This window comes from Oppia nitens, unplaced genomic scaffold (assembly GCF_028296485.1).
Source record: "Oppia nitens isolate AA-2021 unplaced genomic scaffold, nextdenovo-longstitch-racon4-pilon3 scaffold27_pilon_pilon_pilon, whole genome shotgun sequence".
Lineage (NCBI taxonomy): Eukaryota > Metazoa > Arthropoda > Arachnida > Sarcoptiformes > Oppiidae > Oppia > Oppia nitens.
In genome coordinates this window covers 202,939-220,101 of record NW_026533207.1, presented here as the reverse complement: position 1 = coordinate 220,101, position 17,163 = coordinate 202,939, and the positions used below count along the sequence as shown (strand labels likewise).

The window sequence follows — 17,163 nt, the reverse complement described above, 5'->3', positions numbered from 1 at the left end:
GGCCTAAATGTCGGTATAAAAGTAATATTAAAAAACATTTACTTTCGCATCAATTGAGTCATTCATCGGTAAAACAATTTAAATGTGATTTTAATGATTGCAATCAAACATTTGTCACTATACATAGTCTACAAAGGCATAAAAATGCCAAACATTTAAATAATAATTTTGTTTGTGATGTCAATGATTGCGACAAAAGATTTACAACAAAACAATCATTAATTGAACACAAATCTAGTATTCATTATAAGAAGAAATCATATGTTTGTGATTATAATAATTGTCAAAATGTTTTCAAAAGAAATGGTGACTTAAAAAGACATTTATTAGCTATACATCTAAACTACAAACCATTCAAATGTGATGTCGATTATTGTGAGAAAACATTTTCAAGAAAAGTTCATTTAATTTCACATAATTTACAACATTTAGGAAAAAAGCGATTTATCTGTTCAGTCAATGAGTGTTTGAAAAGTTTTACAACAAATCATTGTTTACGACAACACATATCTAGAGATCACTCAATTGAACCCAAATTTAAATGTGATTATTACGATTGCAGCAAATATTTTGGTTCAACAAGTGATTTAAATCGACACAAACGTTCAGTTCATTTAAACATAAAGCCATTCATGTTTGATGTCGACGGCTATAACAATCAGTTTCCCAATAAATGCGATCTTTTAAGACATACTAATAGTCATAATGGTATCAAATTATTTAAATGTGATGTCAATGATTGTAATAAAAGTTATACATCAAAACAATATCTTAATTATCACAAACATAGGTTTCATTTATTAAAAATAATTTAAAGTATTATTTTATAACAAATACTTAAAACATTTTAATATTAATTTCTTTTGTGATGTCAATGATTGCGACAAAACATTTACAACAAAACATTCATTAATTGAACACAAATCTTCTATTCATTATAAGCGATCATTTGTTTGTGATTATAATAGTTGTCAAAATGTTTTCAAAAGAAAAGGTGACTTAAAAAGACATTTATTGGCTATACATCTAAACTACAAACCATTCAAATGTGATGTCGATTATTGCGAGAAAACATTTTCAACAAAAGCTAAATCATTTGCACATAATTTACAACATTTACGGAAAAATAGATTTATCTGTTCAGTGAACGACTGTATGAAAACATTTACAACAAATCATTGTTTACGACAACACCTATCAAGAGATCATTCAATTAAAACCAAATTTAAATGTGATTATAACGAATGTGAGAAATATTATTGTTCAAATGGTGATTTGAAACGACACAAAATTGTTGTTCATTTAAAAATAAAATCATTCATATGTGATGTCGACGGCTGTAACAAACAGTTTCCTAATAAATGCGATCTTTTAAGACATACTAATAGTCATAATGGCATCAAATTATTTAAATGTGATGTCAATGATTGTAATAAAGAGTTTTCAACAAAACATAGTCTCGATTATCATAAACATCGGTTTCATTCAATTAATTTTAAAAAACTTCAATTTAATAATCAATTATAATTTGCAACAAAAAAAGTTATTACTTTAATTTAGTTACTAAATAATAATTATAATTAATTTGTTTATATTTAAAATATTGAAATTATATATTAATTTAATTTAACAGAAATTATTATAGAGTAATTTAAATATATATTATGTTTATATTATGGAGATTATATACTGTATAACAAAAAAAATGATATATGAAATCATTAAAACAATATATATATTCAATAGATTTTTGTTTTCATCCAATTGTCATCTGCTTGATGCCATCAAACAGATCCATGTATTGAATAAACAAGTATTTGATTTTCGACCTATTATTTAGCAAATGATATTCAATGATAGGTAGGGTTGTGGTCAATGTTTCGGTATCGCCATCGATATGAATGGCCGTCAAGTACGGCAACTTTGCCAATGAGATGATCGCTAAGTTAGTTATAGATGCCGTACCGTTGCCGCGGTTGCCGCTGCTGCCGATAATGGCCAGCGATTGTAGTCGCGGTAGATTCAAATAAATGTTACGAAAAAACTGGCCACAAATTATGTTCGGCTGTAGTATCCGTATTGATAAATGTGTCAATCGTTTCATACGATCACTGGCCAACCGCAGCCATATGTTATCATAGTTGACGCCACTATAATCGTCTTTACCGTCGCCAGACTGGCCATAATCTAGCGATAGTTGTCTTAATTGTGACATATTTTCGTTGATCGCATCAAATATTCGGCTAATTAAATACCTATCGGCGCTAATTAACCACAAGTTTAGTCCAATTAGTTGTGGACATTGGCAGCCAATTTGTGTTAGAAAAGTGCCGATCAAATCGGTAAGTATTGGTGTCTTAAACTTAAGCGACAATTTCCTTAATTGTGGCATTTGTAGAGACAGAGCACCGATTACTAGCCATCGATAGTCATCGTAGGCAACAATCATTTCCATTGTAACCGATATGTCCAGCGATCGTATCCGTTGGCCGTATTGATTGGCAAAGTTTTTGGCAAACAATTCCAGCGACTGTTCGTCGGCCAGTTTGACGGCAAACGATTGCAATCCGATTGGCAACCGATTAATCTTGAAGTCATTATTATTATTATTGAATAAGTCTTTCAAATTGATTGTCGATCAGATAGTTTGTACAGTAATTGTCGATTAAAGCACTCGTTTTTGCCGTCAAACTTAAATGTCTGCAATTGTTGTCCAAAATGTTTGAAAAACTAGTCAACCATTGGCTCGACGTCCGGCCACGAGTTGTAATTAATGTATCTTTTAAGCCATATATGTGTCAATTGGTGGCAGTGTTTGACCAGTAGATCCAGCAATGAATTTAACAAATTTTCTCCACTTATAGTGACTGTTGTTATATTTGGACACTTCGTAAAAATTGTTTCAAACAGTTTTATCATTTTATCGTTTTCTGTATCCAAAAACAATCTCTTCGATAGTTTGTTATCAAATACCAGATGTATTTTATGTGTTTTAGCTGTTAATATCAATGACTGCCACTGTTTGGACACCGATTGTAGTATTAGTTTGTCATCGATTGGCAGATATTGAAGCAATAGTTGACACAAATCATCGCCGAAGCGATCAAACGATTCAATCATAGCTGTCATCACTGGTATTGTTGTCGTTGTCGCTGTCAATGTCTTCAAGTGATCTTCACTTATAATATATCTCTTTAAACCTTTATATTATAAATATTTATTTATTAAAAAAAATAAATATTAATTAATATAATCTAATTCTAGTATTAAATACAAGGATAACAACACTATATTAATACTTACATTGATTTACTGTTAATTAAATATTTAAATTAATTTTTATAAAAAATATTGTAAAACTAATATGTTATTAGTAATAACATAATTCATTTCAATTAGTATTGATGTAATACATTGTAAAACACTGTAAAAAAAATATTTATAAATTAAATCAAATCAATTGATAATTTTAAAAAACTGATAACACTTTTGTTTATAATAATAAACAATATATTCATTGTATATATAAGTATTGATGTAATTAATATATTATATTAAAAAAAACTTTTAATCATTAATATTAACGTCATTTAAATGTATGAATGAATAGTTAGTATTGATAATGCATTGAATGTGTTATTGATTTAAATACTGTTTTTTTTGTATTCAAACAGAGGTTTCAATTGTGTTTGACGTACACTATGGTTGCTATGGCTATACATTAGACACTAATGTTATGGTTGTTTGACATCAAAAACAAAGTAATTGATTTGTTTTGAAAAATTTTAATTAAATATTAATTAAATCCTTGAAAATGTGTTCATTAAGTGAGAGATTAAGTGAACTGAAGAGTAATTTCAATAAATTAATTGAATTGAAAAGTTTGACAAAAAGTTTACAACAAATTAGTGAACAATTATTGTGTGAAACAAGCGATCAAATGAATGGCAAACTAATTACAAATACTTATGTTTTGAACAAATCTGTGAAAATAATCACTGATTATAGCGATTATTATGACTGCAATAGTGATGACAACACACGTGTGAATAACAGTAACACGCGATTTAAGTGTTTTTGGCCTAAATGTCGGTATAAAAGTAATATTAAAAAACATTTACTTTCGCATCAATTGAGTCATTCATCGGTAAAACAATTTAAATGTGATTTTAATGATTGCAATCAAACATTTATCACTAAACTTAGTCTACAAAGGCATAGAAATGTAAAACATTTTAATATTAATTTCTTTTGTGATGTCAATGATTGCGACAAAACATTTACAACAAAACATTCATTAATTGAACACAAATCTTCTATTCATTATAAGCGATCATTTGTTTGTGATTATAATAGTTGTCAAAATGTTTTCAAAAGAAAAGGTGACTTAAAAAGACATTTATTGGCTATACATCTAAACTACAAACCATTCAAATGTGATGTCGATTATTGCGAGAAAACATTTTCAACAAAAGCTAAATCATTTGCACATAATTTACAACATTTACGGAAAAATAGATTTATCTGTTCAGTGAACGACTGTATGAAAACATTTACAACAAATCATTGTTTACGACAACACCTATCAAGAGATCATTCAATTAAAACCAAATTTAAATGTGATTATAACGAATGTGAGAAATATTATTGTTCAAATGGTGATTTGAAACGACACAAAATTGTTGTTCATTTAAAAATAAAATCATTCATATGTGATGTCGACGGCTGTAACAAACAGTTTCCTAATAAATGCGATCTTTTAAGACATACTAATAGTCATAATGGCATCAAATTATTTAAATGTGATGTCAATGATTGTAATAAAGAGTTTTCAACAAAACATTGTCTCGATTATCACAAACATCGGTGTCATTTAGTTAGCGGTAAATAAAAAATACTAATTGAAATAATTATAATGGATTTAAACATGTTTACAAAATTATTATTATTATATATATATAAATAATAATTATAATTAATTTATTATTTAAAAATATTGAAATTATATATTAATTTAATTTATCAGAAATTATTATAAACTAATTTAAATATATATATAAAAATAATGTTTATATTATGGAGATTATTATACTGTATAACAAAAAAAAGATGATATAATATGAAATCATTAAAACAATATATATATTCAATAGATTTTTGTTTTCATCCAATTGTCAACAGTTTGATACCATCAAACAGATCCATGTATTTAATAAACAAGTATTTGATTTTTGACCTATTGTTTAGCAAATGATATTCAATGATAGGTAAGGTTGTGGTCAGTGTTGTGGTATCGCCATCGATATGGATGTCCGTCAAGTACGGCAACTTTGCCAATGAGATTAACGCTGAGTTAGTTATAGACGCCGTACCGTTGCCGCCGTCGACGCCACCGCTGCTGTTGCCGGCGATAATGGCCAGCGATTGTAGTCTCGGAAGATTCAAATCAATGTCACGAAAAAATTGGTCACAAATTATGTTCGGTTTCAGATCCCGTATAGACAAACGTGTCAATCGTTTCATACGATTGAGCCGATCGCTGGCCAACCCCAGCCATATGTTGAAGCCTCTATAAACAGTATTATCGTCGCCAGACTGGCCATAATCTAGCGATAGCTGTCTTAATTGTGACATATTTTTGTTGATCGCATCAAATATACGGCCAATTAGATCGCTGTCGGCGCCAATTAACGATAATTTCAATCCAAATAGTTGTGGACAATGGCAGCCAATTTTGGTCAGAAAAGTGCCGATCAAATCAGTAAGTATTGGTTGCTTAAACCTGAGCGACAATTGCCGCAGTTGTGGCATTTGTAGAGACAACGCACCGATTACTAGCCATCGATAGTCTTCGAAAGCAACAATCATTTCCATTGTAACCGATATGTCCAGCGATCGTATCTGTTGGCCGTATTGATTGGCAAAGGGTTCGGCAAACAATTCCAGCGACTGTTCGTCGGCCAGTTCGACGGCAAACGATTGCAATCCGATTGGCAACCGATTAATCTTGAAGTCATTATTATTATTATTGTTGAATAAGTCTTTCAAATTAATTGTTGAATTGATGTCCACTGTCTTCAAGTTAGACAATAATAATTGTCGATCGGATAGTTTGTAAAGTAATTGTCGATTAAAGCTGTCATTATTGCCGTCAAACTTAAATGTCAGCAATTGTTGACCAAAATGTTTGAAAAATTGGTCAAACATTGGCTCGACGTCCGGCCACGAGTTGTAACTATTGTTTCGTTTAAGCCATATGTTTGTCAATCGGTGACAGTGTTTGACCAGTAGATCCAGCAATGAGTTTAACAAATATTTACTACTTATGGTTACTGTTGTTATGTTTGGACACTTCGCTAAAATCGTTTCAAACAGTTTCGCCATTTTATCGTTTTCCGTATCCAAAGACAACCTATCGAATAGGTTGTCATCAAATACCAGATCTGTTTGTCCATTGAATATCAATGACTGCCACTGTTTGGACACTGTTTCCAGTCTTAGTCTGTCATCGATTGGCAGATATTGAAGCAATCGTTGACATAAATTATCACCGAATGGATTAAACGAGTACTTCATCACTGGTGTTGTTGTTGTGGTTGGTTATTGTTTTTTTTTAAAAAAAGGATTTTCACATAAGTTTTGTCAATCAATTTAATTAAAAAAAAATCAAATCTATTGATGACATGAAAAATAAAATATAATATAATAATAATAAAACATAAGTAAATCATTTAGTAAATTAATGATCAACGATACTTACATTAATTTGCAATTAATTGTAATTATTGTATTACATTAAACAAATTAAAATTTATGATTAATAACTAATAATTATTTTAAAAATAAAAATAAATAAACTATAATATTATTAGTAATAATTGATTCAATACTTGAATAGTTTAACATAATTTTTAAACTTTTTACTATTATATCAATCAATCACATGCTTACTATAACTTTAAATATGTTTTATTGTATTAAATTATTATTAATATATACAGTATGTATATAATTTTAATAATTAAAATAATATACTCAGTGATGACATTTAAAGTTTATAAAATTAAATTAGATAATACAAATAAACTAGTACATACAGTATTTAAAAAAAATATGAGTTTATTATACTTATTGTTTAATATAAATTTTCAAAAATTATTATTATTATTAAATATATGTTAAATTAGTTATTTATGTTAAATATTTTATTATACAGTATATTGTATGTATTACAATATGTTATCATATTTATAACATTTACCATAATTGGTAAATCACTATTATATGTTAAAATAAATAAAATGTATTATATTATATATAAATATTTAAATACAATTGATTTATTTTTAATTTAATAATTATTGATGAAATTATACAAACAAAAAACAAAGTAATATAATAATAATATGAAAGTATATTTATAAAAATTTATAATATAAAGTAAATATATTTTTTTTATAAATATTTAATATTAAACCATTTAATTGAAATTAATTATAATTAAAACTAAATTTTTCAATAATGATATTTTTGTTAATCTACTGTACTATATATTTGTATTGAATTTATGTAATCAAAAAAATCAAACAAACAAAAATCACGATTAAATATAACTAAACAAAACATAAATCATTAATAAATCAATGACAACACCAAAACTATATTTACATTTGATTTTTCACAAATCAATTGTTATAATAATAATAATTGTAATCAACAAACAAACAATATATGCAATTAATTAACGAATAACTAATTAATTAACTAAAAACTATAATTAATTTTTAGTAATTGATTGAAATATTTTTGGCATTGAGTTTAAACAGTTTGTAAAATTTTAACTGTACATCAATCACATGTCTATAGTATTGATTATTAATATTATATATTATATAATATATACATTGAATGTATATAAAAATCAAACTATATTAATATATAGAATTTAATATAACTTTTAATTTCTTAAAAAATAATTTTTATTTATAATCATAATGTAAAAGACAAATAATTGATAAAAAATAAATAAATAAATAAATAAAAATATTTGCTAAATAATAGTACCAAAAAAAAATCAAACATTTGTTTATTAAAATAAATGGATTTGTTTGATGGTATTTAAGAAAAAAGTTTAAACTATAAATAATTTTTTTATTATTAAAAAAATATTTTTAATAATGATTCTAAAAATAATATTCTATAAGTTAATAGTAATAATAATAGATATACAGTATATAATCTCAATAATATAAACATAATATATATTCAAATTACGCTATAATAATTTTTATAATTTAATTATAAACAAATTAATTATAATTATTATTTAGTAACTAAATTAAAGTAATAACTTTTATTGTTGCAAATTATAATTGATTATTAAACTGATTTTTTTAATTAATTGAATGAAACCGATGTTTATGATAATTGAGACCATGTTTTGATGCAAACTCTTTATTACAATCATTGACATCACATTTAAATAATTTGATACCATTATGACTATTAGTATGTCTTGAATAATCGCATTTATTGGGAAACTGTTTGTTACAGCCGTCGACATCACACTTGAATGGCTTAATATTTAAATGAACAACAATTTTGTGTCGTTTCAAATCTTTCTTTGAACAATAATATTTGTCACATTCGTTATAATCACATTTAAATTTGGGTTCAATTGAATGATCTCTCGACATGTGTTGTCGTAAACATTGATTTGTTGTAAAACTTTTCAAACACTCGTTAACTGAACAATGAAATCGTTTTTTCTTTAAATGTTTGAAATTATGTGAAATTAATTGAACTTTTGTTGCAAATGTTTGATCGCAATACTCGACATCACATTTGTATGGTCTGTGCTTTAAATGTACAGACAATTGATGTTTCTTTAAATCAGGTTTTTGTGCGAAAGCTTTGCGACAATTATTGTAATCACAAACAAATGATCGATTGTTTGAATGAACATTAGATTTATGTTTACTTAAAGATTGTTTTGCTGTAAATTTTTGGTTACAATCATTAACATCGCAAACATACTTAATATTTAAATGTTTGACTTTTTTATGCATTTGTAGACTACGTATAGTTAAAAATATTTGTTTGCAATCATTGAAATCACATTCCAGTTGTTTAACCGATGAATGACTCAATTGATGTATATGTAAAAGTTTTTTACTATTACTTTTATACCGACATTTGGGCCAAAAGCAAGTGAATCGAGAGTTATTATTGTTATCTATACGTGTGTTGTCATCACTATTGCAATCATAATAATCGCTATAATCAGTGATTTTTAATGATTTGTTCAAAACATAAGTATTTGTAATTAGTTTGCCATTCATTTGATCGCTTGTTTCACACAATAATTGTTCACTAATTTGTTGTAAACTTTTTGTCAAACTTTTCAATTGATTTAATTTATTAAAATCACTCTTCAATTCACTTAATTTCTTACTTATTGAACACATTTTAAAATACTAATTAAAATAATTGTAACAAAATTAATATAAAATATTTAAAAAAAACTCAAAAACAATTCAATTGCTTTAATATGTCAAACAAACTTAACATTACTGTCTATTGTATTGTATAGCTATAGCAGCCATAGTGTACGTCAACACACAAGTGAAACACCCGTTTGAATACAACAACAAAACAAACAGTATTTAAATCAATAACACATTCAATGCATTTCACATTAAAATATTCAAACATTTAGATAACGTTATTAGTGTTAAGTGTTGTTTAATTATTTAATCAAATTTTATTTTTTAAACTATAAAAAAAACTAACTATTAATTTATTATAATTTTAAAATGAACCTAGATTTGCTTTTAGCTAAAATATTTATTATTATTAAGTTTTATAAATATAGACAGATAAATTAATTTTTAAAAAAATACTATAATATATTTTATACAGTATCATTTGTTAATTAATAAATTACTTCTCATAAATGTTTTTAATTAAAAAAATATATAATTATTATAACAAATCTAATTAATCTAATAATATCTAAAACAGTACAGTATATATATATATATATATATTAAAAATATAACAAATAATTTAAATAAATAACAAATTGATAATATGTTAGAAAAATAGTTATTAATGATAAATTAATAAAATCCAATTGATAATTAAAAAAAATTATTTACTGTTATTAGTTTAATAATCACTTTTAACAATTTAATCTTTATTTAATTTTTTTTATAGTATTAATTGTATTTTACAACACTTGTTATTTGTTATAATACAAAAATAATTATAACAGTAATATCTGTTATATGATGTCTTTTTAAATGAATAATTGTTTAGTATTTGTTATAAAATAATACTTTAAATTATTTTTAATAAATGAAACCTATGTTTGTGATAATTAAGATATTGTTTTGATGTATAACTTTTATTACAGCCATTGACAGTACATTTAAATAATTTGATGTCATTATGACTATTAGTATGTCTTAAAAGATTACATTTACTGTTAAACTGTTTGTTACAGCCGTCGACATCACACATGAATATCATTATATTTAAATGAACTCTACGTTTGTGTTGATTCAATAACATTTTTGAATAAAAATATTTACTACATTTGTTATAATCACATTTAAATTCCGGTTCAATTGAATGATCTCTCGATATGTGTTGTCGTAAACAATGATTTGTTGTAAAACTTTTCAAACAATCGTTAACTGAACAATGAAATTGATTTTTATACAAATGTATAAATTTATGTGTATTTAATTCGCTTTTATTTATAAATAATTTGTCGCAATACTTAACATCACATTTAAATGGTCTATGCATTAGATGTACAGCCAATAAATGTTTCTTGAAATCTGATTTTTTGTAGAAATTCTTGTGACAATTATTGTAATCACAAACAAATGATCGCATTTTATAATGAACAGCATTTTTATGTGAAATTAAATGGTGTTTTGTTGTAAATTTTTTGTTGCAATTATTAACATTACAAATAAATCTTATATTTAAATGTTTAACATTTTTATGATATTGTAAACTATTATTATTATAAAATTGTTTATTGCAATCATTAAAATCACATTTAAATTGCTTATCGTTTGAATGACTCAATTGATGACTAAGTAAATTGTGTTTAAAGTTAGTATTGAACCGACATTTAGGCCAAAAGCACGTGAATCGCGTGTTATTGTTATCCACACGTGTGTTGTCATCACTATTGAAGTCATAATAATAATCGTTTGAATCAATGATTTTCAATGATTTGTTCAAAACATAAGTATTTGTAATTAGTTTGCCATTCATTTGATCGCTTGTTTCACACAATAATTGTTCACTAATTTGTTGTAAACTTTTTGTTAAACTTTTCAATTGATTTAATTTATTGAAATTACTCTTCAATTCACTCAATCTATCACTTATTGAACACATTTTTTAAAAATAATTAATTGCAATAATTATAATAAAATTAATAAAAACTACAAAAAAAAACAATCTATTGTTTTGTTTTGATGTCAAACAATAACAACAATATAGTTGTCTATATTGTATAGCAATAGCACAGCCATAGTGTACGTCAAACATAAGTGAAACACCCGTTTGAATACAAATAATTGTATTTAAATCAATAACACATTCAATACTATACTATTCTATTCATACACTTTAAGTGTCGTTATTATTGTTTGTGTAAATGTTTTACAGTGAAGTTATACATGCATTGAATGTATTGTTTATTTCATTATTTTTTTTGTTGTTGAATATATTATTACTAATAATTTATTAGTAAACAAATGTTTTAATAGTTTTTTTTAAAAAATTAAATATTTAATTTTTTATAAAAAAATTAGTTGATTTCATTTATAAATAGTTTTTCAATACAATTATTTTTATAACAATTTTATTTGCAAATAAATTGTAAAGTTATTATTATTGTTGTTGTGTTTGACATTACATAATCACATTATATTTACTTTTATTACAATATTTATAATCAATGTTTTAATTGAATTTAGATTTTTAAAAATACAAGACTTTTATTAAATACTACTGTAATTTGTAATATTATTTCTAATTAGTTAGTTAAGCGTTAAGCAACTTGTAATACAAATAAAATAACATATTAAAACAGCAGTTTATTTTAAAATAAACAAACTATTTTAAGATTATAATTTTAGCAGAGTTGTTATGCACACAGCACTGACTAAAACATAACATACCATTCCTAAAATGGTATCGGTATGTGTTCTAGTAGTCAAAACCCCACCCAAACGTACTGACCAACAAAACTGTTGTGTTGTGAGGTCCCGGAGCGAGTCGAGTACTAACAGTGTATCAGTAAAGATCAGATAAATTGTTTCCATCAGAATAAATGTTTTAAAAACAAAATATGTGTTATTATTATTAGTTTTATTTAACGTTGTATGAAAATTCATTGAGACTGAGGAAGTGATCCCACAAAAGGAGATAACAAGTGAAGACACAATATCTGTCACCGACCGACCAGTGGCCGACGGAGTCGTTGCCGACGGAACAGTAACAGAAGAACAACACTATACGGAGTCGTTGCCGACGGAACAGTAACAGAAGAACCACACTATACGGAGTCGTTGCTGACGGAACAATAACAGAAGAACAATAATATACGGAGTCGTTGCCGACGGAACAGTAACAGAAGAACAATAATATACGGAGTCGTTGCCGACGGAACAGTAACAGAAGAACAATAATATACGGAGTCGTTGCTGACGGAAAAACAACAGAACAATAATATACGGAGTCGTTGCCGACGGAACAGTAACAGAAGAACAATAATATACGGAGTCGTTGCTGACGGAAAAATAACAGAAGAACAATAATATACGGAGTCGTTGCCGACGGAACAGTAACAGAAGAACAATAATATACGGAGTCGTTGCTGACGGAAAAATAACAGAAGAACAATAATATACGGAGTCGTTGCCGACGGAACAATAACAGAAGAACAATAATATACGGAGTCGTTGCCGACGGAACAGTAACAGCAGGACAACACTATACGGAGTCGTTGCCGACGGAACAGTAACAGAAGAACCACACTATACGGAGTCGTTGCTGACGGAACAATAACAGAAGAACAATAATATACGGAGTCGTTGCCGACGGAACAGTAACAGAAGAACAATAATATACGGAGTCGTTGCCGACGGAACAGTAACAGAAGAACAATAATATACGGAGTCGTTGCCGACGGAACAGTAACAGAAGAACAATAATATACGGAGTCGTTGCCGACGGAACAGTAACAGAAGAACAATAATATACGGAGTCGTTGCCGACGGAACAGTAACAGAAGAACAATAATATACGGAGTCGTTGCTGACGGAAAAATAACAGAAGAACAATAATATACGGAGTCGTTGCCGACGGAACAGTAACAGAAGAACAATTCCCCACCACTACCGAATCAGATGTAAGTCTGTACTTTATCTTAAATACATACGTAGTAGATAATGGGGTAGTAGTATACTAACAGTACTCATAGTAGCCAAGAAGTCCCATTAGACCGTTACATGAGACTTATTTTCAGAAGTAGGGGATGATAAATTCCCAAAACCCCACATTTTAATTATTGGTTTTAATTAATTTATAATTTGAAACTTATTATTATTTATTTGACTTAAATGTATTTTGCTTTTATGTTTTATTATTTGCTTCCCTTGACTAACCCGGGCAGTTGTGCCCTGGGCCGGGTGAGTAGCCCTGGCAGTCGAGGTGTATCCGAAACAAAAAACCTATCCTTTTATTTTATGTTTTTATTTTCTTTAAATTTATATAACGATTTAATTTAATAATTTATAAATAAGTATATGTAATTGTGAATTACAATCGGCCGTAGTAGTTCACTTTTGATTTACTTGTTAAACATTAAGCTAAAAACACTTGAGTATAGTTGCTCAATCGAAACAAACCATTCCACGATTTAATTTTATTATCTTATCAATTAATTATCTAACCGGTTCACTTCAATTATTTTATTATTCTAATTTTAGTAATTAATAAGGCCTAGTGGTATACCGTCGTTGATATTGGGCTATAATTTTATAAGTATCATAATGTATAAAACTATATTATTGGAAGGGAATATAGGGTCAGGAAAGACAACCTTTAGTCATTATTTAAGTCAATCTCAAATAGCAAACAGACTTTCTATACATAATGAACCTATAGATAAGTGGAGAGACCTAAACGGCCTTAACTTATTAAAAGCCTACTATAGGAAACCTGAAAAGAGAGCCTTTTTATTTGAAAGTTATGTTGCACTTACAATGATTGACCATCACCGAGCGTTGCCACGTGATGGTAGTGACATTAAGGTTATGGAAAGATCGTATTTCTCCGCGATTCGCGTCTTTAAACCCACACTTGTTGATCAACATCTCATGTCTAATTATGAGAGCGAGGTGTTTGATGCTATAGTTAATGAACAGTTATCTCAATATGCGGACGCCTTGAAATACGATCTAGTAGTTTATGTTGAGACACCTATAGATAAACTCACTAGCAATATATATTGTCGAGCGCGGGCCGAGGAAAGTGGCTACATCCGTGTCCCTTACCTCCTTGAGCTTAATCATTATTATAATCAATGGTTAGAAAATCTACCAGAAAACATACCGGTTATTAAGGTTATGAATAATTCAACCAGAAAACAATTAGAGTTAATGACTCCTACATACGCCGAGTCCATTGTTAAAGCACTTGACATTTAAAAAATGTTGTGAGTAGGCGACCCGTGTGACGGCACTGCTGGGCGTCCGCTTCACAGCTTATAAATGTCAGATGCAATTTGTGTGTAGTATTGTGTATTCTATTGTGTGTGTATGTAGTATCTGTAATATGCTTAACACTAAGGTATACTTAGGTGTTTTCGGTGAAAACAAGGCCGGTCACCCGATGTTATACCTAACATTTTATGCTTTACTTATTTTATATATTAACATTTACATATACAGCAACTAACATGATTTTAATATTCAACAGTATACAATGTCGGGCCTATATGACGATAGTAGCTACAGTAGGGATTCATTGTCTAGAGTTGAAGAACTAATACGTGACAAATCAGAAAAGACAAACGTGATAACCTATATATTTACGCCTAATGACCGACGTTGTCTAGAAGCCATCGAATGCGTGAGATGTAGAGGGAAATTTATTGAACCGGGTTTATATTACAAACATTTGGTCTACAAACACGATTTTAGCGCTTTCCAAGCACACAAATTCATAGGAGAAATGCTACATCACGGGTTTGAACCACCAATAATTTGTAACAACTGCAGCGAAGAATTCTATGATTACACAAAACTACATAATCATCAAGTTGAAAGTAGGCACTGCAATGATGAGCTAAATGTTATGAAGTTACCGGACAAGAAGAGAATAAATAGTCCATTCTATAAAAACAAAGTCCCAATTGTTTGTCACCAGTCTAATAATACTCACGGTAACACTTTGCTTCAAACATTTACGACTACTAAGTATAGTGGCGACAATAATTGGCCAAAATTAATACAAACTTCTTTTGCGTGCAATGATGAAAACTGCAGCAAAATATTTCATACTATAAAAGAACTAAATCAACACGGAAAACTAGAACATGGCACGTGTCATAAATGTGATGAGACATTTATAAATCAAGAGAAACTCGATCACCATTTAGTTTATAAACACAACAGAGATCCTAAGTATCATTGCATTACAGGCTCATGTGATCAAAGATTTTGCTGGCAAAACGCATCGTTTAGACATCTCGACACTTACTCGGCTGACTGTATTCGTCAGCTCAACAACGGCAGGCCCAAATTACCATCTGATCTTTTAGTTGAACGGACTAAACGTTTGACAGAAAATATAATGAAAACACCCAAACTTGACAAACAAGCAAAAACATTTTATTGTTTATTATGTGCAAGGAAATTCTCAAGTGGCTACGATTTATACAATCACAAGAAAGCTATGCACAACCGAAAACTCAAGTCGGCAAGGAAGTGTGACCTATGCCCCGAATTTTTCATTGAGAAGGGAGATCTTGTTCTACATCGTCAACTTAATCATAAAATTAAATTTCGAAAATTTCCAACCTCATATAGGTGTTGTGATTGCAACAAAGACTTCAGATCACCCAAAACCTTGCGCGACCACAAGGAAACTCATCATGGGTTGAATTTGTTTGATTGCATCTATTGTAATGAAAAATTCAGTACAAAGAAAGATTTGGATTCACATAACATAATTTGTAGATCAGTTCGGATAAACCCCGAGACAATAACACTGGAAGATAGTGACACATCGCGTGAAACCTTATCTCTTACAATGAATAACGGTCATCGATCTCCAGAATACTCACCGATGGATTTACAATTAATAAGTTGTCAAAAGGAAGGTTGCGACGAACAATTTTTAACTGAAGAAGACTTGAGCATTCACGTTTATCTTCGTCATCAACCCCGATATCCTTGTTTGAATTGTTTTGCAAAATTCGATTCTATCATTACTTTAAACGAACACGAAAGACGTCAACACGGAAAGACTAACTTTGATTGTTTGTTTTGTATACAATCTTTTGGCTCATTAACCGAATGGGAAAAACACCATAACTTATGTAAACCAACTAGAGATCCCGACACAATAAGTCTTGATGATATAAGTAACTCGTCAATGACACCCTATGTCCCGACACCATCACCACCTTTAATTACAAGATTTCGAGTTAACCAAGTTCGGACACAATCAAGTGTTAATACGAGTACCATTAAATGCGATCAATCCGGTTGTCCATTGATGTTTTCATCAATAAGTAAAATGGTGGAACATTTTAACACTCATAAGTTGTCGCCTATTCAGTTGCCATTTAACTCAACTGACTAAAATATTTACCTTTTTACTTGCTTATCGACATTAAACCCAGATGTAATACTGAATATTAAATGTTTGTGCCTGAATTAATGCTTTTCTTTGTTTACACCTACCTACCCTACTAATAGATGTCGAATACCCAAAGTCAGGAAATGGATGTTGCGGGCAGTGACAGCGACGGGCCATTCGATCCAAACGAGTCGATTTTTCCGACACAACATACTTTACGCAAGATACGAAGAAATATCAACAAACTTTACAGACGTGTTAAGG

General features: G+C 28.5%; 3 protein-coding genes across 3 annotated transcripts; 2 read left to right on the top strand and 1 right to left on the bottom strand.

Moving 5' to 3' along the window:
• Positions 1-8,393: 8,393 nt before the first annotated feature.
• On the bottom strand, positions 8,394-9,068 carry LOC128954369 (transcription factor IIIA-like). Its single transcript, XM_054299945.1, has one exon. The coding sequence runs from the start codon at positions 9,066-9,068 to the stop codon at positions 8,394-8,396; it is 675 nt and encodes a 224-aa protein (XP_054155920.1).
• Positions 9,069-14,084: 5,016 nt separating this feature from the next.
• Positions 14,085-14,741, top strand: LOC128954368 (deoxynucleoside kinase-like). Its single transcript, XM_054299944.1, has one exon. The coding sequence runs from the start codon at positions 14,085-14,087 to the stop codon at positions 14,739-14,741; it is 657 nt and encodes a 218-aa protein (XP_054155919.1).
• Positions 14,742-15,018: 277 nt separating this feature from the next.
• LOC128954367 (zinc finger protein Xfin-like) lies at positions 15,019-16,902 on the top strand. Its single transcript, XM_054299943.1, has one exon. The coding sequence runs from the start codon at positions 15,019-15,021 to the stop codon at positions 16,900-16,902; it is 1,884 nt and encodes a 627-aa protein (XP_054155918.1).
• Positions 16,903-17,163: the final 261 nt, after the last annotated feature.